General features: G+C 41.8%; 2 protein-coding genes across 2 annotated transcripts in view; both read right to left on the bottom strand.

The window, feature by feature from the left end:
• The window catches only part of FAM194C (family with sequence similarity 149 member C), a 44,974-nt gene extending 41,820 nt beyond the window's left edge, over positions 1-3,154 (bottom strand). Inside the window, 1 exon segment of the mRNA XM_027093853.1 lies at positions 3,043-3,154. The gene's annotated coding sequence lies outside the window, so the exon portion shown is untranslated.
• Positions 593-24,280, bottom strand: CCDC174 (coiled-coil domain containing 174). Its single transcript, XM_027093928.1, has 11 exons — positions 24,162-24,280; positions 21,342-21,446; positions 20,316-20,416; positions 13,189-13,247; positions 11,047-11,221; positions 7,565-7,660; positions 6,435-6,577; positions 5,601-5,695; positions 4,931-5,063; positions 3,043-3,195; positions 593-1,621 (listed from the first exon to the last, which is right to left on the bottom strand). Exons 1-11 carry the CDS (start codon positions 24,201-24,203, stop codon positions 1,323-1,325), a joined length of 1,401 nt encoding a protein of 466 aa, XP_026949729.1. The 5' UTR covers positions 24,204-24,280; the 3' UTR covers positions 593-1,322.
• Between the last annotated feature and the right edge of the window lie 740 nt (positions 24,281-25,020).

Below are 25,020 nucleotides of genomic sequence, written 5' to 3'. Positions count from 1 at the left end.
CGCAACTCCACCCTTGATCTGGACTTCAGAGGTTAAGTTTGCAAGAATTTGGAATTTTGTCTATTACTGATCCATACTGGGGCAAAAGACTGAGAGCAGAGGGTGCTGAAGAAAACATGAGTCTGAAGCAAACATGCACCTAAACAATCTGCCACTTAGATATCACGTGACTAGTCACGGACCCTCTCTGTGCTCCCATCAACACCACTGTGCTGTGGGAACAGAGACCACAGGCTCCAGCAGGTGCTTTGAGGACCTGCTCTAACACCTTCTTACAAGACTCACTGGCCTGGGAGGCAGCTGTAACAGCCCTGTGGACCTGGCGGTCAACTTCTACTGCTTGTCTGCAGCTGTGAAGAGAACACTGAGGTGTAGTAGGTAGAGGACGGGAATGGTACTCAGGCACAGGAAGTCCTTCTGGAGTTCTGCTCACCCACTTGTTAGTAAAGACAAAAGGACCTTGCTGTCCCTCACTCCAGCGCAAGTCCATCCTACCCAGGCTGAGATGACTCAGCTCCCAAGAGAGATCAGGGCCCAGAGCGGGAGAACCAGGGAGGCAGGTGGAGATGAAAATCCAACCCTGGTGGCTAAGGAGCACAGCTCTTACCATGCCCAGCAACCTCCACATGTGCCCATCACTCAATACACACTTAATGAACGCCCACTAAGCGTGGCTGTGATAATCGCCACTCAAAAAGGAGTGATAGTAAGAGCAAGTGACGTCAATGTCTACCTTTCTGGACTGTGAAGTCCTCCCTGGTCTTCCTGTTCATTTCAAATGATATGCTTAATTCTCCATTAGTGTCAGGGTCCTCCTGGAGACTAGATCACTTTGCCTCCCAGTGTACCCTCATGTGCCATCATTTGACAGGCTAAAATTCTTCCTGACAGATGCTCCACCAAATGACCTGGAAGCTGAATGCTTGGAACAAAGACACCTACAAGCTAGTACTGGCAAAAGGAAAGGAGTGGAACCCTTAAATCTGAATAAGTCTTGGGAGTGGGTATGAAGCAGACAGGATTGCAAACACCTTAGTATCAAGTATTACAGAGTATGTTTACTCTACCTCAGCTCACATGTAAATCCAGATGAACTGGTATCTCCATACCAATGAGAATGAAATGAACAGCTAAGTGGCCGGAGTTCCCACAGTACCATTCACTTTCTTCCCTGCTGACAAATACAGCCTGAAGTCTGGATCTTCAGGGAAAAGACAGGAAGAGAAAGTTACAGTTCAGTCCCTAAAGTTAAGTTATTTTCTCTGCTCTGGGAGAGGAAGGCACCATCAATAGTACAGACCCAAGTTATAGTGTTTTTAAGTTCATGTCACTTGTTTATAGTATGAAATCATATCATCCAGAGTTTCAAAAGTGACCGCCTGGGCTTGTGGTAGGCCGCTGGGGGCTGGAGTGGATGATGTATGTGAAGAGCTGGGGTCATGGCTCTGGCCAGGGTGCTGCCCCGGGTCACTCTGTGCAGGTGCAGGTCTGTTCCATGCCTGGCTACTCAGAGAACCAGTTCTTTTTTGGTCCACAAAGTAATTCGATGGTGGGGCAAACTCAGGGTCTCTCTCAGCCCGGAGATCTGATTGCCTCTTCAACCAATACCCAAAGGAAAAGTCTAGTAAAAATAAGAAAGAGTATTATTAGAACTGATGATTGAATCATTGAATGTTTATTGTTATTACTTTTTAATTATTGTATATACTTCTTAAAAGCCACCTTAAATTCTCTGGAGAACAAGGACAGTAATAACAGAACTATAATACAAGGTATATGCGATGCCTACAAAGGATAAGGAACCAGGCCAAGAAAAAGGAGTGAGAACTTCCATGTGGAGAAAGGTTCAAGGAAGGTTCTGTGGAGAAAGAAGGCTGACAGGCTCTAGAGACAATGCCAAAAAAGTACTAAAATTGCATGTGAGAGACAAACATAAAAAATCAAGCACTTAAATCATTTGCTTGACATAATGTTACAGGTACTTCATAGCAAAACACAAGTTTTGTCTTTTATTGAGTTTTAGAAGACACAAAAGGCACCTGTCCAGATCTATCTTGGTATTCCATCTCTATTTCTAACAGTAGCACTAACCAAAGGCACTCACCCATCTGCATATCTTTTACTTTAGTCGTGGATCTCATCAGTTCCAACAATTCACGCTAATGTACCACTGAAATGATCTTTTTCAAAAAGACATAAACCAGAGTCTTCTCCCAAAGAGAGGCTGCTGTAGGGACCGTGATGTATTTACAGAAAAAATTTACAGACAATTCTGCATAACCCAATGGAACCATATGTGAATCCGAGTTAATACACTGGGACACAGACTGTTTTCAACTGAACATAAAAGAGACTGCTAAAAACACGGAATACATTAAAGTACCAAACCTTCATAAGGTTTTAAAAACTGGTTCCTGAAAAACAGCATCCCAGGGGCTTCCCTGGTGGCGCAGTGGTTAAGAATCCGCCTGCCAGTGCAGGGGACACAGGTTCCAGCCCTGGTCCGGGAAGATCCCACATGCCGCGAAGCAACTAAGCCCATGCGCCACAACTACTGAGCCTGCGCTCTAAATCCTGCGAGCCACAACTACTGAGCCCACGCGCCACAACTACTGAAGCCCGCGTGCCTAGAGCCCATGCTCCACAACAAGAGAAGCCACTTCAATGAGAAGCCCATACACCGCAATGAAGAGTACCCCGCTCACTGCAACTTGAGAGAGCCGCGCAGCAATGAAGACCCAAAGCAGCCAAAAATTAAAAACAAAAAACAAAAAAAAAACAGCATCCCAAAGCTGTAAGACCACATGGGGGCAGCGGGAATTTCAGAAACCTTCCCCCAAGTGCTTCTCAAAAAAAAAAAAAAAAGAAACTCATCCTTTAGGCATGACGCCTTGTAGACCCTGGTCTTTTATAATCACACTGTCTAATGCTCCTGGGTATTGAGAAGAAACAAGCTCAACGATGTGGAGAATTCCTTAAGCTTCCAAGGACCAGTAAGACTCACCAGAATCACACTCTGTTCAGGAGAACTGACCCCCTTACCTTTTCCTCTGTCCCACTCCCGGATGTGTGGCACCCCAGGCCGGGTATCCTTCCTCTCCTGAACGATGACTTCGACTTTGCTACTCTGGGCAGCTGTATGAGGAGCTGGCATGACCTCTGGTTCTGGTGGCAATGGCCCAATAACATCTCCATCTATTTTTGGCAATGGAATAAGACTTCATTATAACAAAGCTTAAAACTACTTTAAAAAATTAAATAGAACATGCTCATCCTGAGAGTACAAACAATAACCGGTATTTATTGAGTATCTATCATGTGCCAGGCAGTGGGCTAAGTATTTTGTATACAATAGTTCACTTAACCCTGTAATAACCCTAATAAAGTCAGGACTGGTATTCCCACTTTATACCCATTTTATAGATAAAGAAAATTAAGATCAGAAATGCTACACAGGTGGACAGTGACAAGGGCCAGGATTCAAACCCAGGATGGATGGATTTCCAAGTCTCTGTTTGCCACTATGCCACCCTGCTTCCCCTGACCAACAATCGAAGGACCAGAAACCCCCCAATTACTCAACTAAAGTAAGAGTCTCCGACTAAGCAAGGGGACTGAGGGTGATGAAGAGCTGGAGCCTGGCGACAGGCTGTGTGCTATTCTATTTTGGCCATATTTTAAAAGAAAATAGATTTTTAAAAAGCACTGGTGGCACTTTACATCTTGTGGAAATGACAGATGTTCAGGAGTACAGCAAAAACAGAGAAACAAAACAGAGTTTAACATGTCACAGGGAGACAGCATTTATACAAAACTAAATGGACCATTTTCCGATTCCCAAGTGTTCTGATCTCCTTCCAAAGCTAAACTGAAGTGTGTTCAGAATTAGAAAATGGCCCGTGGCTTAGCACAGGCTTCCAGGAGAGCTGGAGAAGCTTCTATGTGCCCCTAACACCCACACCCCCTTCTTCCTTTTGGGACTACAGTGCCCCCCAGCTTCAGCTGGATATGTGTCACCTCGTCAGAGAGGCCATTTCCCAGCCTCCCCTGCAGCTAGGCATGGCCCGTGGATTCTGGCCAGTGGGATGTAAATCCGTAGGTTGTGTGTGATCCTGACTCACATCCCTAGAATGGAAGCTGGGTCCCCGCCCCTTCTTCCCCAGGGCTGGATCATGAACAGGTGCTGGGGAGCTAGCGACCGTGCAGGTGAGAGGAACCCTCTATGGAATGACAGAAGGATTAAGACAGGAACAGGCCAGGGAAAAGGTGACCGTACAGGGCAGAGCTACTACCTGCCCTGGACACCCACCACCTCTGAGGTGTTAAACTAGAGAAGCAGACGTCCACCTGGTTTGAGCCAGTCTCTGCAGTGTCTCTGTTGGGGAGTTTATCCCAGTCTAGCATAACTCTCACAGTGAGCAAGTCTGACCACAGTACTGAACGGTGCTCCCAGCATTTCAACAGTCCCTTGGTAAGCTGTCTATACCCATATTTGTAAATCCTTTATTTTATTACTTTCTGAATGCACGTCTTCTTTAAAATACATTACTTTATAATAACCAACAAAAACCGCAGCCATAGCAAATGAAAATAGGTCTAAAACATGTACGTGCACAACTAAATTTTATCCTAAGATACCTTTTAATTATTTTACTTAGGTATTTTACTCCTAAGTCTCAGTTACTAAACCATGCTGTTCTATGAAACAACACAATATACTGCTAATACCCTTGTCTACAGCCTAAAATTTTCTTTGGAGTGTAATTCCATGCCACTTTGGTTATAAAAACTGTTCCTGGCAATATCTCCAAGGTGCACTGCTTGCTTAGAGAATAAAACTAGATGGCTGATTTCCACATTGCCAGTCCTATTATTGAGACATCAACAAAATTTTTCCTTTTGTGGTTTAGAAACACGAGCCAAGATATACCTCTAACTTCTTCCTCTGCTCCATCCTCTTTAGATGTTTTCATCTTTTTTTGTCGGAGTTTGGCAAGTCTTGCTTCTAACATAGCCTTTCTCTTTTCCTTTATATTTTCTCGTTTTGTTCTCTGATCTGTTGTCTGAACAGAACAGAAAATTAGAAAATGATTAGCGTATTCACAATATTTCTGTTGAAAAGGATGAAATAATTAATTTTATTCTAAAAATAGACTAATTGATTTTCCTGCCACCTCTAAGAAGCCATCCTTGAGATCTTCAACATGACGACCCGTTAAGTCCTCTTACACAAGCCCTCTGATGTCTTCTGAAGTTTAGTAAGAGTTCAGAGTATCCTGGAAGGCTTACCATTCAAGAAAATTCTGTCCTACTCCTTAACCACCCTCTAATAACTTTCTATTTTCTCACCCAGGCCGCTCCAAAAGTGCCATATTTGAAACCAAGTTTAAAACATCAAAGTTATACAAGTTACTTTTGAACAACTATAATCTTAAAGTCTGAAACACCAAAATAATATCGCAATTACCTTTATGAAACCGATAATTGCATTCTGAATAGCAATGTAAATTTCTAATTAATTTACTAGATTTTTTTGCAGTACGGTACAACAAGAAACCCAACCGCTCAAATCCTTAACATCAACTGAGTTTAATTTGTACCTGCTCACGCAGCATTTCTAAAGTTTTCATCTGCTTGTTTCTCAACTCTTTATCTCGGGCAAAGGCAAAGTATCCAACACCAAGTTGCCGGGCCTCTGAAATAAGTCAAAATTATCCAAAAGGTTAGATTTCCCTGATCAGTGAATTAAATTCAGACCAAATTCCTACCACAGCAAAAAGTAACACAATGATGTCTCACACATTTTGTTTTGTTTTTTCTAAGAAGCAGCTAAAACAAAAGTTAGAAGTTGTTTCCATCCTGTTTGCCAAGTGACAAATATTCATTAACATTTTAGTCATAGGCTGTCTCCACTTCTCTTGGGGAGCAAACTCGGATTAACAGACCCTCTGTTAGGAAGATACTCCCAATATGAATATTTTTAGGCTATGAAGTGAAAAAAGGGGTATTTTCAATTCCGAAAGCAGAATCTTTTATTTCCACATAAGAGCTGCTGCTTCACGAATACTTCCTTTTATGCTTGTCATTTGTTCAAGATAAAAAAATGATTTAAAAAAGCTGCCAGATGGGGGCTTCCCTGGTGGCGCAGTGCTAAGAATCCGCCTCCCAATGAAGGGAACACAGGTTCGAGTCCTGGTCTGGGAAGATCCCACATGCCACGGAGCAACTAAGCCCGTGTGCCACAACTACTGAGCCCATACGCCTAGAGCCCGTGCTCTGCAACAAGAGAAGCCACCACAATGAGAAGCCCATGCACCGCAACGAAGAGTGGCCCCCGCTCACCGCAACTAGAGAAAGCCCGTGCACAGCAACAAAGACCCAATGCAGCCAAAAATAAATAAATTAAAAAAAAAAAAGCTGCCAGATGACTATACCATTTTCACGAATGTCTTCGTAATGTACGGGCCCCATTGGTCTTCTCAGGGACTCCCTCTCTTCTTCCTCCCATTGCTGGCGCTGGAGTTCTTTTCTCATATCTTCAGATAGTAAGGTTTTTTCATTTGCAGGACTAACGAAACTAGGAAAATCGAGCAAAAACCATCTTAGATAAGAGTTGTGACACAGCAATGCTTCAGTTCAGGAGTGCGATCATGGATGAGTAACTCTAGTTATGAAGAAGACAGTTTCTTACAGAGGCTTCTGACCCACAATACCACTGGGAACCTGCAAAAACTATTTTCACCTTTCTTTAATCAAAGCAAGCAACATGTTACATTAGCATAATGAAATCTTGCCTCACCACTCAGACAAATTACTTTCCTTCCCACCCTGGTCTTGGGCTGAATGGAGGGGGCAGGAGAGGCAGAGAGGAGGAACTACGGGCCTCCTGTGGACGGCCTCCCGTGCAGGACCTCATGTCCTGTCAGGTGGCTCAGGGCTTCTGCACTTTCTTCCCTGTGCCAAGCCCAGGCCTACCTGAACCTGGATGATGTGGACAAGGTGGACCTTCTCCCAACACTTTCCACACAACAGCTGCCCTTGGTTAGAATTTTATTCCCTGGGATGTTTTAGCAAGTTACCTCTTGGGTGTGTCTTAGGCACCACAGAAAAAATTCTAGCCATAAAGCCCTTACTTCAAAATGCAAAGGTGTATAAACAAAAAGTTAAGCTAACTACCTGCCTGCCCCCACCTGCTGTGGGATAACCAAGAGTATATTCTTAAACACTTTCTCCGCAGTGGTTTGTTTGTTGGCTTGGTCTGGGCTCATTCTCTATTTGTTACTCTGTAGGCAGACATCCTTCCAAGTAAACAGATAGGCTCTAACTCATCCCTTTTAGTAGCTACACAATCTGGATGATCAATCACTCAGGTTGTTCCCTGAGTGTGGACTATGTGTGTATGTGTATGCTAACCCCAAAAAAGTGCTTCCACTAATATTCTTATACATTAAAAAAATACTCTTACAGCAGAGCACCAAAGAAAATAAACTAAAAACAGCCTTGCGCACAAAACAATCCCCGTGTCTGCATGTCATGGGCAAAGCTTTGCATGTCACACACTTACAGCCTCCCCTGAAGATTTTTATCCATTTCCAGCAGATGTGGCAAATCCTTTCTCATACAGCGCCGGGATCGCCCTAAAGAATCCACATAATCCACCCTGAAATAAAAGTGAAAAGACGTGGAAAATTGTACATGACATATGGTTCCGTAAGTTAGGAAGTTGGTGCACAGTAAAAAGTTAATTTAGGCCCCATCACCAAGAAAAACCCTCAACCTGAGAGACCACTACCATTGGTAAGAACATGTTTTTCAAAGTTAAAAGTTGACACACAGTAAGTTCATTGAGCCCTTTATTAAATCTTAGTTTTAGAAACTGTAGAAAATGATCATGTACATCTCTGACCTCAAGACAAATACGCCACAAAGACCCCTGCTGCAGCATCTCAGAACTTACTTTAATTTGGTTTAAACAATTCCAAATATTTTATCAGCATCATAATAACTTTGCTCCGTACCATATTCTCAACTTGCTCACTTCCTTACAGTCTTCCCAAATTTGACTTTTTATTCTTTCCTGTATTTCTTCAAATTGGTACAATTCTTCCCAATGAATTAGAACTTTCTTAATATAAGTATTTTGAGAGACTCTTTTTGACTAGGAGGAAGCCAAGCAACACACATTTTATACCAAAGAAGCACCTCAGCAGTGGGCCAGTCTGTTATCTTTCACCCCTGTTCCTCTTTCCTCATCCTGGCCCCAAGTACCTTTGTCCAGGTATGAGGCAGGGGAGCCAGGCAGCCGGCAAGGCCAGTGAAATACTGAGACTCCCCCATACAGGAAAAGGGCAGGTTTTCATGAGTAACATTTCATTTGCATTATGATGCAAAACATTTTAAATTTTTTAAATTATGGGCAAGGACTCCCTCACAGCCTTTGGCAGGAGGCTGAAGAAAGCACAGAAGGGCCAGCGCTGCTGCTGGACCAACTCAAGGTCAGATTACCATGCATGTGGCTTTGCTTTTGTTAGCCTTTTCTTTTGTCTCACACCTGCCGATTCCAACTGTCAGCCTATGATTTAAAAACTGAATGTTTGGGAATCCACAACTATAGTCCTAAAACTGATGACCACAGAAATAAAACCTCCAACAGCAGAGAGCAGGTTCTTTCTCCCTTTTCTTCTTTTCCTTTTTTCTTCTTCTATGAATGGAGAACAAAAAACATTGAGCCAGATGGTCTGAGTAGTTATTTACAGTATTTTTGTGGAAAGATTTTCCACCACCTGGAACTTAACTACTTAAAGGATTTTACAAGCAGTTACAATTCTGGAACCTAATTTAAAAACAAAAAAAGTGTCAGAACTGCTTGCAGTGCATCTTCCTTCACCATATGGTGGCATGTGACACCTTCAATTGCCCTCCAAACTCTTCAAATCAGTAACAAATTGATTGTAATCATACAGGCATTAATATGAGGGGAAAAAAAAGACATTAAACCTTTCAAAGGAGATGAGATTTCTCCTATGAAAAGCAATCACAGGCCATTCTGTCTCTGGAGAAGGCCTCCAAAACATTCAGATCCCATCAAAAAGAAGTGGCAGAACAGCAGCCAGCAACTGCCCCATGTAATCAGCAATCACTGAGCAAGCTCTCAGAGAAACAATTACTCGAGGTACAAGGGGGACACAGGAGGGCTCGGAGTCATGCCCTCTTCACAGGGCTCTAGGGGGAAGTTAGGGCACACGCTCATGAAACACTCCTAACAGGAGCAGGCAGGGTGTAAAAAGTACCAGAAGTTTGCCTCAATCTTCTTCTGGTAATGAGGCCAGTTATGTGTCAATATAAATAAAAGGTAAGACCCAAAGGAGCAGAAAGTATGTTTAAGTGCTACCAGAGTTGAGATGAGGGAGAAACCACTTAGACTAGAAATGATGAAGAGACCATGACAGAAGGGATGGCATCATACAGGCTCCTCTTCTGGTTGCTATAGCAAGTGTGTGGCCACTTAGCCCACCCCAAATATAAGTGTTTTAGAAGGTAGGTAAGAAGACCCCTCCACAGCATGAAGATGCACGTTCTCTGTGTTCCCAAGCAGTAAGACTGCTCTCCTCACTCATAAATGACTCCTGCCCACAGGGGCAATGGCTGACAAAAGGTCAACGAGTGCTGCCAACAATCCTAAGCAGTTCCTAACAAACACCCCCATAAAGAGGACATTTGAGCCTTGAAGTGGGGGAGGGGTGGGCTCTGCACCAGCAGGAGGGGAACAGGCAGGGTTACTCCCAGGACACAGCATCAGTGCATCTCCATGCAATTTCAAGCCCTTTTGAACAAGTTTCTAAACAATGTCTTAGGTACAAAAAATCATAATGGAATTTTCATTCTGGTCTCTTTGTAAAGAAAAGACTAGTTTAGTTTCCCCATCATTCACCTACTAGGCATCACCATCCCTGTTCTACAGATGAGGAAACTGAAGCTTAGAGAGGGTAGGAACTTGATCACAACCATATCACAAGTGAAAGGCAGAGCTACTGCTGTCCAGATCCAGGTCATGATGCCTAGACCACACTGCCAGAAAATGTCACAGCCAGAGTAAGGCTCACTGGATCAGCTCTGCCAGCCTCTTTTCACTGGAAATAGAGATAACACTATCTACGTGATGACTCTCCATGATGCCCGAATAAGGACATGGGTAAGGTGGCATGGGTAACAAAGGAACATTCTTCTGCCTAAACAACTTTTTCACATCAATGAAACAGGCCTATCAATGCCTCCATACCTGGCACAGTGCCTGGCACATGGCAGGAGTTCAGTCTACCTGTAATTATTTCCTTATTGGAGCTACTCCTTCTATACCTATAAATCCAATCCTATTTAAAGTGGAGTCTCTAAAGAAAGAAAACTGATTAAGAACAGAGAGAAAGGGACTCCCTTGGTGGCACAATGGTTAAGAATCCACCTGCCAATGCAGGGGGCATAGGTTTGAGCCGTGGTCCGGGAAGATCCCACATGCCATGGAGCAAATAAGCCCATGTGCCACAGCTACTGAGCCTGTGCTCTAGAGCCCGCGAGCCGCAACTACTAAGCCCGCATACCTAGAGCCCGCGCACCGCAACGAAGAGCAGCCCCTGCTCACTGCAACTAGAGAAAGCCCACGCACAGCAATGAAGACCCAATGCAGCCAAAAAAAGAGAGAGAGACTGGGACTTCCCTGGTGGTCCAGTGGGTAAGGCTCAGCACTCCCAATGCAGGGGGCCCGTGTTCAATCCCTGGTCAGGGAACTAAATCCCTCATGCATGCCGCAACTAAGAGTTCACATGCTGCAACTAAGAAGTCTGCACGCCACAACTAAAGAGCCCGCATGCCTCAACAAAGAGCCCACATGCCACAACTAAGACCCAGCACAGCGAAAATAAATAAATAGTAAATAAATAAATATTTAAGGATAGAGAGAAATGGCTTGATATCAACCAAACAACATAACTCTCAAAAACTAAACGCAAGTCTGACAATGTTAACATGACCAAATGGCATAATATCACCAACCATTCTTCACTGGGATCCTGGGGAGGAGGGATATCTTTTTCAGAAACGGTTTCTTCATCATCATCTCTTTCTGTCTTTCTATAATCTCTATTGGCACCAAGCTCTTCCATTTCTTTGCGTTTGTCTATGATCTTCTGTGTGAAATCCACAAGGTACATATCCTCCACTTCTTCATCTAGGACATAAAAAATAATTTTCAGATTCTTGACATCAAAGAAGAAGACCACACGTGTAATTGACAGGAAGCAGTCACATTCAACACTAGGCAGCTATATTACCCGACAATTCAGTAGTTGATGTCTCCACCCACCCCCTAAATGCTCACAAAGACACAGAGCCACCTCGAGACTGACAGGGAAGCTGTAAATAGACCACTGGACACATGTACCACATAAAAAAATCTTTAAAAGCCTAATGTTTTCTGCTGCCTTGTCAATAACAAAAGGCTTTAAGATAACAAAACCATTTGATTTCAAGAGACTCATATAGCCAATTACATAATACAGAAGCAGAACTGTATTTCTCAGTAGTCTTTGTGGCTATCAGTAATACCCCTCTCTAATCATGTGGGCCATATCCCATAACCCTAATTATACTGCTACAGTATGGCAAATGTTTGAAGGGTCATAACACAAGTAAATGAAGTCATCTGAATTCTTTTCAATCCAAAGAACACCACTTTCAGGTAAGGCACGGTGCCAGGATCTGCAGGGCATACAGAGATGTGTAAAGTGCCATCTGCCTGCAGGCTTCATGATCTACTTGAGCTAAAACATACACTGAAAGTTAAACAGCAATCCATGATTTTAATTTAACACAGTATAGTGGGTGTATTCACAATGTTTCATGAAGTTTCACTCTGCTAGATTTAAGCTCTAAAGAACAGATAGTAGGTTCCCTACTACCAGGGGCTGGTGTTACCCTCACTGTACAGTGGAGAAGAGCTGAGGCTCCAAAACTTGACTAGCCCGAACATGCTGGTCCAATATGCCTATCAGGAGGTGGGCCTGCCGGTATGGACAGAACCAAATCTCCACGTCTACACACTCCTTTGGACTTGATTTCTATATTAACAATATAAGTAAAGTTTGAATCAAACGAAAAAAGACTTTTTTTTTTAAGCCACAAAAACATGTAACTCAAATGGGAAAGAGATACACGTTCCCAGAACTGAGGTGTAAGACCATGTAACAGTGAGGCCTCCTGCTGACTGACACCCTGCTGCTTCTTTAGGAGGAAGGCAAAGCCTCTCCCAGGGCCCTCAGCTTTGCGCGCACCCAACCTGCCCAGGCTGGGCTCCCCACCACACAGGGAACAGGCCTCTGCTGTCTGGGCCACCCATGACCAGGGTCCCGCCCCGCTACCCTCCTGCTGCCCCACTACCCCCTCTCCCTGCCCCTCTGACCCAGCCCTGCTAGTCGGCTCTGCCAGCTCTGGCCCTCTCCTCCCTCCGATCTGCTCTCTCCATTCTCCCCCTGCAGAATCCCTTTCTCCAGTTTTCCAACACCTTCAAGACCCCCATCAGAGGCACCTTCTCCCTAGAGACTTCCACACATGCCTTTTAAAGGCAATAAGATATGTACTGCCTTGTAAAATCTCTTCTACTGCTGTTGAACTGTAGGTTGGGTTTTATTTTTCTGGGGCAGGTATGAGGAAAGGGGGATCTTTTTATTATTATCTTAAAAGCAACTATAAGCACATCACAGAAAAAAACTAAAAATAGAGAAAAACAGGGGAAAAGGAACCATAACTCCAGTACCCTGATATAACCATAATTCCTCCCAGGTTTTTTTTAACATAGCAATAACTGTAATTGTGGCCTATTTAGACCTTGCTTCCTAAATTTGTTTTGTTCTGTGCCATTTTCCTCCACTGATGATATACCCCCCCTTGAGGGCAGAGGCAGAGAATCTGGCTTATACCGTACTAGCTTGTCCCTTCATAGCACCTATCATGGAGCCCAGCACCCACGGGGCAACTGAAAAACTATTGCTGATTTTCTTGTTTCTGTGCTGGCACGGAAAGTAATCAATTTTATTCTTTAAATTTCTCCCTATTCTTACAATTATTTTAACAAATAATAAAATACCACAGAGGTATATGAATTACAGAAAATAAAGATACATAAATAATCATATTTACCTATAAAGGCTCCTTTAGTCATTTTTTCATATAATTTGGCTTTTTCTTCCAATTTCTCCCTAGTAGTAAAAAAAAAAAGCAAGTATTAGAAATGGTCTTTATCACTGCAACTCCTGGTAAGTCTGCCCCATCCCCAGCCTTACTGCTGCAACCTGCCCAAGGGACCCAGCCTGACTACAGCTGAAACCCCGCCCTGAGGGGACCCTCAGGCCCAGCCAGGTCTGCTCTGCCAACCAAACGCAAGCTCCGTGAAAGCCTAGCCCATGTTTCTCTCATTCTTGACTGTATCCCAGGGCCTAAAACAGTATCTGGTGCATAGCAGATGCTCAGTAAGTATTTGATGAGTGAATACATGAATGAATTAAGATTCCAATTTAATTTAAATGCCAAATGTAACTTAAATACCAAAAAAAGAGAGATGTTTAAACAAAAACATTTTCTATTTGCAACCTTCCAAATGGATCAACAAATTCTATTTGTTTTACAAATTCCTTGTCTTATACAAGGGTCCCTGGTCTCCCTTGGCTCATCAGGCCTAAGGGAGGTAGAGACCAACTTCTTGGAAGTCTGTTAAAAATATATCGTGTCTATTTTATACAGAACATGAATAATGTATTCATGACAAATAGCTAATAAAAAACAAACATCAACCCTGGTATTTCAATACAGCAGTCTCCCTGCTCATGTTAATTCTAGAGACATTTATTCTTTCGTGGGTAAGACAGCTGACAATTCTTTTATTCTAGAAATACCTATAATGGTAAAGAGCCCCAAACAAGTCATCTGAGTTTTTGCTTGTGAAGGATCACACTTAATCATAATAGAAAATTTCATTTCTAATGGTGTCCCAAGGGAATTCCCTAGTGGTTCAGTGGTTAGGATTCTGTGATTCCACTACAGGGGGCATGGGTTCGATCCCTGGTTGGGAAACGAAAATCCCACATACCATGCAGCGCAACCAAAATAGTATTAACAATAATAATAATAATAATGGTGTCCCAAGGCAATGAAGTTCCTTGGTCACACTGCTGTGTGCTCTGGAATAAGTGACTTAACCTCTCACACACCTCAATTCCCACATCACAATAGGAAAGATAGCACTGCCTCTTAGGTTTGTAATGAGAATCAATTAGATAATACACGTAAAGCATGCCACCAGTTACAGCCTCTTCGCGTCTATGTCAGAAAGATTCCTCTTTCATTTTACAGATTCATTCGCAAGCACTGACTACATAAGTGCCAAGCACTGTTTTAGGTGCATAAGACAAAGTTCCAGCTCTCATGGGGGTCACACTCTAGAGAAGGAGAAAGACAATAAATAAATCAATGAAAAAGAGGATTTCAGACAGTGAGAAGAAGGGAAGGAAATAAAAACAGGTTATCCCAATAGAAGCCCTTTGTCATGCATTGATGGAGTGCTCTGTGGACCAGCTTAGTCATATCAACTTCTAAGAGGTTAAGTTGCTCTTTTTCAGATGGAACTTAATGTAACAAGCAGTCTTGTTACAGAATCTCACCTTAGTAAAAATAAAACTTCAAAAAATTTAGAAAACAAAATACACTGTCTGGACAGAGAAAATGGGCAGGACACTAAGATAGGGTAGTCAGGGGAAACCTCTCTGAAGAGGACGTTTGGCCTAAGGCTTGCATACCAAGAAGTCAACCATGGAAGGAATCTTCAGGGAGAAAGCATGTCAGGCAGAGGAAAGATGAAGAGGGAATGAACTTGACATGTTCAAGGAGACATCAGCGTGGTAGAGGGTGCTGAACAAAGGGGAGACTGGTACAAAATAAACACAACAGAGACAGGTGGGGACAAGAGTGCATGGGAAAGGATAAGAAGTTTGGATGCAGTGTAACAGAAAGAAGACAGTTTTAAGATGGCAGGAAGAGTCTTCAGATGAATAATGGAGGGACTTCCCTGGTGGCGCAGTGGTTAAGAATCCACCTGCCAATGTAGGGGACACGGGTTCGAGCCCTGGTCCAGGAAGATCCCACATGCTGTGGAGTAACTAAGCCTGTGCGCCACAGCTACTGAGCCTGCGCTCTAGAGCCCGCAAGCCACAACTACCAAGCCCGCGCGCCACAACTACTAAAGCCTGCGCACCTAGAGCCCGTGCTCTGCAACAAGAGAACCACCGCAATGAGAAGCTCGCGTACCACAACGAAGAGCAGCCCCCGCTCACCACAACCAGAGAAAGCCCATGTGTAGCAACGAAGACCCAATGCAGCCAAAAAATATACATTAATTAATTAATTAATTAAAAAGTAATGGAGATCAAGGAAGATGTCAGGGAAATGGCCACTGGATTTAGTATATGAAGAAGTCATTGGTGACTGTAAAGAACATTTCTTCAGTCAAGTAGTGAAGATGGAACTCAGAGGGCAAGGGTATGGGACACTTATCTGGAACCCACTATGTGCCAGACACTATGTAACTCCTTTAATCTCTTAAAGGGCTTCATGAGTTAAGTATTAACCACCACACAGCACAGACAAGGAAAGCGTCTCAATGGAAAAGTAACTTGCCTGAGGCCTTAGATCCTCATGGACCTACCTCGGCCTGCTGTAAGCTCTGGAGAGATGCAGAAGTCCTGCAGATCATGGGGAGACTTGATTCCCCACGAGCACAATGAATGTATTATGTAAAAAGTTACTGGATAGAAAAATCACAGCAAAGTACCAAGGAATACTCTGTTATGCAGAGGAAACTAAAAAAGATCATGCCCATAGTTAATACTCAATGGTGAAAAGGTGGAAGCTTTTACTCTAAGGTCAGAAACAAGACAAGGATGCCTACCCTTAACATTGTTATTCAGTGTAGTATTGGAAGTTCTAGCCAGAACAATTAGGCAAGAAAAAAAAAAAAAGGCGTCCAAATCAAAAAGGAAGAAATAAAACTATCACTATTTGCAGATGACATAACATTATACACAGAAAATCCTGGGCTTCCCTGGTGGCACAATGGTTAAGAATCCACCTGCCAATGCAGGAGACACGGGTTTGAGCCCTGGTCCGGGAAGATCCCACATGCCATGGAGCAACTAAGCCTGGGCGCCACAACTACTGAGCCTGCATGCCTGGAGTCCATGCTCCGCAACACCACTGCAATGAGAAGCCCGCCCACCGCAACGAAGAGTAGCCCTTGCTCACTGCAACTAGAGAAAAGCCTGCACGCAGCAATGAAGACCCAATGCAGCCAAAAATAAATTTAAAAAAAAGAAAATCCCAAAGACTCCACCAAAAAACTGTTAGCACTAATAAATGAACTCAGTGAAGTTGCAGGATACAAAATCAATACACAAAACTCTGTTGCGTTTCTATACACTAATAATGATCTATCAGAAAGAGAAAATAAGAAAACAATCCCATTTACAATTGCATCAAAAAGAACAGAAGAGACTTCCCTGGCTGTCCAGTGGTTAAGACTCCATGCTTCCACCGCAGGGGGTGCAGGTTTGATCCCCGGCTGGGGAACTAAGATCCCACATGCCATGTGGCACAGCCAAAAAAAAAAAAAATCATAAAATACTTTGAAATAAATTTAACAAAGGAGATGAAAGACCTATACACTGAAAACTACACAGCACTGATGAAGAAACCAAAGATGATGCACATAAGTGGAAAGGTATTTACAGATTAGAAGAATACTGTTAAAATGTCCATGCTACCCAAAACAATCTACAAAATCAAAGCAATCCCTGTTAAAACTCCAATGGCATTTTTCGCGTAAATAGAATGAACAACCCTAAAATTTGTATGGAACCACAAAAGATCCCCAAAGAGCCAAAGCAATTTTGGAAAAGAAGAACAAAGCTGGAGGCATCACGCTCCCTGATTACAAACTATATTACAAAGCCATAGTAATCAAAACAGTATGGTACCGGCATAAAAACAGCCACATAGATCAATGGAATGGAAAGAGAGCCCAGAAATAAACCCACACACATGATCATTTAATTTATAACAAACGAGCCAAGAATATGCGATGGGAAAAGGACAGTCTCTTCAATAAATGGTGCTGGGAAAACTGGACAGCCACAGGCAAAAGAATGAAACTAGACCATTATTGTACACAAAAACTAACTCAAAATGGAATAAAAACTTGAATGTAAGACCTGAAACCATAAAAATCCTAGAAGAAAACACAGGCCACAAGTTCCCTGACATCCGCTGTGGCACTGACTTTTTTTGGATTTGACATGAAAAGCAAAGGCAATAAAAGCAAAAATAAAGAAAAGGGACTATATCAAACTAAAAAGCTTCTGCAGAACAAAGGAAATCATCAACAAAATGAAAAGGCAACCTATTGGATGGGAGGAAATATTTACAAATCATTTATCTGACAAAGGCTGAATAGCCAAAATAAACAGAGAACTTACATCTCAACAGCAAAACAACAATCCAATTTAAAAAATGGACCTGAATAGATATTTTTTCAAAGACATACAGATGGCCAACAGGTACATGAAAAGCTGCTCAGCATCACTAATCATGAGGGAAACGCAAATCAAAACCACAATGAGATATCACCTCATACCTGTTAGAACAGCTACTATCAAAAAGACAAGAAATAACAAGTGTTGGTTGGTGAGGATGTGTAGAAAAGGAAACTTTCATGCACTGTTGGTGGGAATGTAAACTGGCATAGCCACTATGGAAAAAGAGTATGGAGATTCCTCACAAAATAAAAATAGAACTACCATATGGGGACTTCCCTGTCAGTTCAGTGATTAAGACTCTGCACTTCCAATGCAGAGGGAAGGGGTTCCATCTCTGGTTGAGGAACTAAGATCCCACATACCGCACAGCATGGCCAAAAAAAAAAAAAGAACTACCATATGATCCAGCAATTCCACCTCTGGGTATTTATCTGAAGTAAATGAAAACACTAATTCAAAAGAAACATGCACCCCCATGTTCATTACAGCATTATTTACAATAGCCAAGATAAGGATACAATCTAAGTGTCCACTGATGTATGAACGGATAAAGAAAAGGCGTCATACATACACAATGGAACACTATTCAGCCATAAAAAGCAATGAAATCTTGCTATTTGCAATGCTATGGATGGACCTTGAGGGCATTATGCTAAGTGACATAAGTCAGACAAAGAAGACAAATACCGTATGATTTCATTTATATGTGAAATTAAAAAAACAAAAACCCAAACAAACTAACAAAAAAGCCCTAAACAAAAAAACTAACAAGTTCATAGATACAGACAACAGGATGGTGGTTGCCAGAGGGTGGGGAGGAAATGGGTGAAATGGGTGAAGGGGGTCAAAATGTACAAACTTCCAGTTACAAAATAAGTAAGTCATGGGGATGTAACATACAGTATAATGACTGTATTGCATAGTTGAAGTCTGTTAAAAGAGTGGATCTCAAAAGTTCTCATCACAAGACAAAAAAAACTGTGTGGTGATAGATGTTAACTAGATTTATTGTGGTGATCATTTCACAATATATACAAATATCAAGTTATTATGTTGTACACCTGAAACTAATATAACATTATACTTCAATTATATCTTAATAAAATACATATATAAAGCATTAAAAAGTTATAGCATCTTTCAACAAAATTAAAATTCTAAGAATAATGTCCAGTAGTGAGAAAAATGTCTCAAAAATGAACATACCTTTAAGTCAAGTCTCATGTCTGTTGAGGATAGGCCAAACATTAAGGAAAACAATCCCCCAAATGGGCTAATATTCTGCCCTTTATTCTCAGACCCAAAAGAGCTGAGGAGCCTTAGCAACCACTGTTTTCAACTTTCATTATGCAATAGATCCAAAAGCACATGTGGCAGTCATGACAGACATTAAAACTTGGGATTCTGAGTCCAGGGTGATACTGCAAATAAGGGAAGAGCTCTTCTTTACAGAAGAATGCCAGCTAATAAACAGAATGAAAAAATAATAAACATGGAAGGATAGAATTAGAAAAATCCTAACTTTGAAATCATCACTGTAATAACTGACCCATCAGTGAAGACAAAACCGTCGCATAAAAACATACTGGCAAACAGGATATTCACAGTCTCAGTTTCCCTCCTTAGATTATTATTAATTACAAATGCGGAAGAGCATCTTTACAGTGGAAAAATCTAGCAGACCTATCTTAACTGAGTGATCAAAGTTATCATCACCAATAATGACTTAAACTGACATCATGAACCTCCCGATGTGATTCAATGGGAGGACATATCATTACCTATATATTCAATAGTATTCTTACCAACAACAGTTAGTGTGACCCTAATCAGATTGTGGGACACTGTAGAAACAACTGGGCTGGACTCTTTAAAAAACATTAACGGCATAACAGACAACAAAAAGGCAAGGGAACTGTTTTAGATTAAGAGAGACTAAAGAGATATGAAAATTAAATGCAATATGTACTCTTTGATTGACTCTTGGATTAAATGTTTTAAAAAACAATAAAGGACATAACCTTTATTTAGGATAAATGGTGAAATCTGAATATGGACCATATGATAGTACTATTTTATCAGTGTCAAATTTCTTGGGTATGACAGCAGTATTGTGATTATGCAAGATAATGTCCTTATTCTTAAAAGATATATGCTGAAATATTTAGAGGTAAAGTATCATGATGTTTAACGAAGTTTCTCTACACACACTGGAGAGAGGGAGGGGGAAAAAGAAAGTAAATTTTAAAAGATGTTAATTGGTGAAGCTAGGTGAAAAGTATTAGAATATTCATCACACTCTTCTTTCAAATATTCTGTCGGTTTGAAGTTTTTCATATTAAAAAGTTGAGGGGGAAATTCACTTTCTAAATGCTAATAGCATGCCACCTAGTAGCCCCAAACCACACCACCATGGGGACACTTCTTAAACACTTGTTGATAACCTCAGTGCCTAACAGGGGCTCAAAGTGGGACTGTTTCATCTTTTAAACTGAGGCTTTCTCTTGTCTTCTTATAAGACTATAAATATGTCTGCAAATTATATTATTTTCAGAGTAATAAGAGTATTTGGCTATAAGGATGATAAAAATTAAAATTGTAAATCAAAAAGAGTAAAAGTTGAACTTTCATTCCTTTGCCTGGGTAGCCACAACAGCAGCTACATTTATCAGAGCGAAACTTTACCTCGCTTTGTCCAAAGTCTTCTGTTCCTCAATCTTCTGTTCAGCATCCTTCTCAGCTCGATTCGAAACTCCTGTGTTTTGTCTGCTCCAGATACTTGGTTTCTGGAGAATAATTTAAAAAGACAAGACAGAATCACCAAATGATCGCAAAAACTCTCTACTTGTCTTGTACATCAGAAGGAAAAAAAAGATAATTAGATCTTATGAATCAGTGGAAATAACTAGACTTCTGACAGCCAACCTATGTCCTGTAAATACACTGTCCATAGCAAAGCTGGAGCTGAAAAAAAAAGCCCTAATTACATAAAAAAAAATTTCTTTATACAATTGCAGTTACTTCTCTTTTATCTCCTGAATGATTACAACCTAATTCAAGACTAATGAAAACATATATAACAGAGATTTAGTAACACAAGTAACAGATACCATTAGCTATAAAATTGTAAAAACATTCACAACTCTTAAAGACCCAGCTATATTTCTGCTATATTTCTATATTATCTAATTGTTTATCTCTGTTTGGATTTATAACACCTGTAAAACTAGATCATCTTCCATGGAAATGTAAATAAACACATTCTAACAGCATGTACTATTCCAAAAGAAGTGGCTAAAGAATTAGATCATTACAATGCGCTTTTTTTTTCTTTTTTTTTGCAGTACGGGGGGCCTCTCACTGTTGTGGCCTCTCCCGTTGCGGAACACAGGCTCTAGACGCGCAGGCTTGGCGGCCATGGCGCACGGGCCCAGCCGCTCCGCGGCATGTGGGATCTTCCCGGACCGGGGCACGAATCTGTGTCCCCTGCATCGGCAGGCGGACTCTCAACCACTGCGCCACCAGGGAAGCCCATAATGCGCTTTTAAATCTTACCAATTTCTATTAATATTTAAAACATTTCATGCATATGTTCAAATACAAGACAGGGATTTTTATGTAGCAGACACCATGAACACTTTCAAAAGACCTAAGTACAGTGTAATTTCCCTATGTTTGGAATTGATGGAGATAATTAGATCTTATTTTTACCTTAGTAGTTGGTTTTGGTTTCCCCAAAACTCCAGCATCTTTTAGAAGTTTTTCTTGTTTGAATTCTTCTTGTTTTCGGAAGAGTTCAGCCTTAAGGTCTACCAACTAAAATAAAACCAATAAGCAAACAAAAACAATTAATTCTAATGAGTGACTGGATTTCTAAGTTTTATAATTCTCAAAACAAGATTACAAGCTCCTATAAATGGACAAAACTGGATATAAAACTAAAAGTTTAAATGTAGAATCTAGTACAAAATAAAACCAAGTCATATTTCATTCCAGCTCTGTTGTAAATGCATTTAACTTTCAACACTTCAAGGCTTTCCTCTGGGCAAGGGGAGAGTGATAAAGCAAGGTAAATGAAATCTGCATCTTTTAGATTCAGATTCAACTAACATTATTAACCACCTTCTGTCTGACTGGCACTGTCCTTGGCTTTTTCTTGTAGTAATTTCACTTAAACATCACAACAATTTATTATTTCTATAGGAAAACGTCTTTGTTCAGCAACAATCTGAGCACCAGTATATGTCTGGCACTTAACATTGAAGAGCAGGATACCAACATGAATTAGACATAAAGCTGCCTCAAAGAGCCTACAATCTCCTAAGAAATGTAACTTACAATACCAGTCCGTTGTAAAAAATGACGTGAAGAGTGGAATTAAGTAGCAAAAAGTTCAGATAAAGGAGTATTTCCTTCTGGCCAGAGTGATCAGAGATGGCTTTGAAATGAAGCTTAAAGGATAGGCAAGGTTTCAATAGCTAGAAAGAAAATGGACTGAGTGAATTTTGTTTCAGCGTGTTTTGGAAACTGCAAGTTTAGCTGAACAACAGGGTTCAAGAAGAGGAAAGGCCAGAGCAAAGGGTACAGGGGAGTTGGATCAGTCACCACTATCTACTCCAAAAAAGGATGTAATGACTGCTTCCTTTTTAAGGATCCAAGTACAGCTGCTTATACACATGGTCATTTATAAAGCAGATACTTATAAAGCCCAGCATCACAAACTGACTTTTAAGGTAAATCAAAATGACTGAGCTCAATGATTTCTATTTTGGAAGGAAGCAATTTAAAAACAGGCTTGGCAGGGTTTTTAATAATGCCAAGGGCAGGTTCATTCTAGGGCCTAATACTCTAAATTAAAAAAAAAAAATTTAAAACTTAAGCCTTGGGACTTCCCTGGTCGTCCAGTGGTAAAGAATCCACCTTCTGATGCAGGGGACGTGGGTTCGATCCCTAGCCGGGGAACTAAGATACCCACATGCCACGGGGCAACTAAGCCCACGTGCTGCAGATTACAGAGCCCACGCTCCACAACTAGAGAGAGAAAACCCGCACACCACAATTAAGAGAGAAGCCTGCGCGCCACAACGAAAGATCCCGCGTGCTGAAACTAGGACCTGACGCAGCCAAAAATTAAAAATAAATAAAGTTACATGTATCACTAAAAAAAAGACTTGTACATTTAAGGAAAAAAACTTAAGCCTGTTCTTCTAAGCCGCCTTTTTTTTTTTTTGATGTGGACCATTTTTAATGTCTTTATTGAATTTGTTACAACATTACTTCTATTTTGTCTTTTGGTTTTTTGGCCCAGAGGCATGTAGGATCTTAGCTCCCCAACCAGGGATCGAACCCACGTCCCCTGCATTGGAAGGCGAAGTCTTAACCACTGGACTGCCAAGAAAGTCCCTCTAAGCCTTCTTAACTACATTAATTTTCTAGCCAGACATTTTCCTATTAAACTTTTGAACTTTAAAATGAAGATGCTCAGAAAAGTGTCAATTCCCAGATGGCATTCACATTATGATTATTGCTAATTTTAACCCGTCAGGAAAGGATAACTTTAATTTTACAGCTTTTTGATTCCTAATCCTCAAACATAACAACTAGTACCAATTTTCAGTATTAGACGGGGGAAAGGAGCTCAAATATTGGGCTACTTCCATCTTTTCCTTCATATCGCGTGCATCCTAACATTCTGCAGTAAATCCGAGATTAAACCAAAGGTTAGGCAATTTGCTCTGATATAACGGAAAAGACAACAGCTTTGGAGTCAAACAGATGGAGTGAGCCTAGTTCTACCACTAAGAACTCAGTATGTAAGCTGGAGAAAGCCACTTCATTTTCGGAGCCTCAATGGCATCACCTATAAAATGGGGATATTACTAGCACCTGCCTCCTAAAACAGTCAGGAAGATTCAATGAGGTAGTGCATACAAAGTGCTGGCACAAAAGTACTCAGAACAGGTTTTCTTCCTAGAAGCAACTAACTTAACAATGCTGTTTACATTCTGTTAGACCTTACAGCTTCCGGGCAGCGCAGCCTACGGGTGTATTAACAACTGTTTAGTTCCTGGTGGGGACTCTGGGCATCTCGGACCCTGGGGAACAAATCACACTAATGTTCTGGGGGGACCATGCCCGTCCCTGAACTAAAGGGAGACATATCTGCACAGCTAGCAGAGGCTGCGTTCCCCCTCCGACGGTAACGAAGACAAGGCTGGCAAAGAGACCTGGCCTGTTGTCGCGGAGGGGAGGCAGGGACATTCCAAACCCGGAAAAGACACCAGGTTCTGGTCCGCGTCTGAGGGGCAAGCCTGGTGCCGGTGCACGGCGGAGAGGAGACGTCACGTTCAGGGTTCTACAAGCAAGAAGTGGGCCCTGGCTTTTTCTGGGAGAAAAGCCAGGTACCGGGGGTCCTGTCTGAGGGGAAGCCAAGTTTGGGTCCCCGAGTGAAGAAACAAACGAGGTCGAGATTCCTGTCCGGCAGAAGCGAGGAGACGTGGAGCCCGCAGCATCATCTACACCCGTACTCACCGAGGACGCCGTGACGTCCAAAGGCTTTTTCTTCCGGTCCATGGTCGCACCAGAGCGCCCCAGCACAAAGTGAACGCCTCACCGGGTCTCCGCAGGCCTCTTATACAGGCTTCCGGCGTAACCGGAAGTGTCCTCATGAGAGCGACGCTGTTTACGACGCTGGCGCCATCTTGAGAAGGTCAGGATGTGGTGCGCGCTGCGTCCTTCACCATTTTGAGAAGATCACCGTACCCAGGAGTGAAGCTAACTGCTAAGGCCATCTTGAAGAGGGCGGAAGGTAACAGGGCTAGTATTGTCGCCATCTTGAGAAGGGCGGCATACGTCTTGCAGAGCAATGCACGCCAGCTTGAGTGGGTCAGTTGCGCGGGGCGGGTGTGTGTGGCGATGGCGCCATCTTGGAAGGGCAAGGGAACTGAAATGAATGTCTTCCAGTGACAAGAAAGATAGGTTAATCGGACTGCAAAGATCTACCTAAATACCATTTTAAGACCTGATGTATGCTGGGCACTGTTTGGTGCTTCTCAAAGGTTAATTTATTTAAATTCTTACAAGAGTCATATGAGATAAGGATTATTATATTAATTTTAGTAAAAATAACAACAATAATAACAATATATATATTTTATATATATATATATAACAACAATAACTAACATTGATATAATGCTATATATGTATAGTGTGTCACTTTACATATTTCAGCTGGTAAGAACATGAACTCCAGAAGCCAAGTTCCTCAGCTGGAATCACTGCTTCACCACTTATTGACTGTGTGACCTTGCAAAAGTTACTTACTTGGTGCTTCAGTTTCCAAATGGGAATAAAATAGTATTTACTTCATGGGGTTCAGTTAGTGTTA

Source organism: Aethalodelphis obliquidens, unplaced genomic scaffold (genome assembly GCF_003676395.1).
Source record: "Aethalodelphis obliquidens isolate GAN/ISIS:26980383/991018 unplaced genomic scaffold, ASM367639v1 scaffold86, whole genome shotgun sequence".
NCBI lineage: Eukaryota > Metazoa > Chordata > Mammalia > Artiodactyla > Delphinidae > Aethalodelphis > Aethalodelphis obliquidens.
Note: the sequence above shows the minus strand (reverse complement) of the source record. Positions and strands in the feature narration are given on the sequence as shown.

Coding starts and splice junctions, on each gene's coding strand:
- CCDC174 (XM_027093928.1), bottom strand. CDS start 24,203: ATGGACCGGAAGAAAAAGCCTTTGGACGTCACGGCGTCCTCG. Junction 5,696..6,434: donor CGAAGACATTCGTGAAAATG/GTATAGTCATCT, acceptor GACTTATTTCAG/AGGCCCGGCAACTTGGTGTT. Junction 5,064..5,600: donor TAGAAATGCTGCGTGAGCAG/GTACAAATTAAA, acceptor TGTTCTGTTCAG/ACAACAGATCAGAGAACAAA.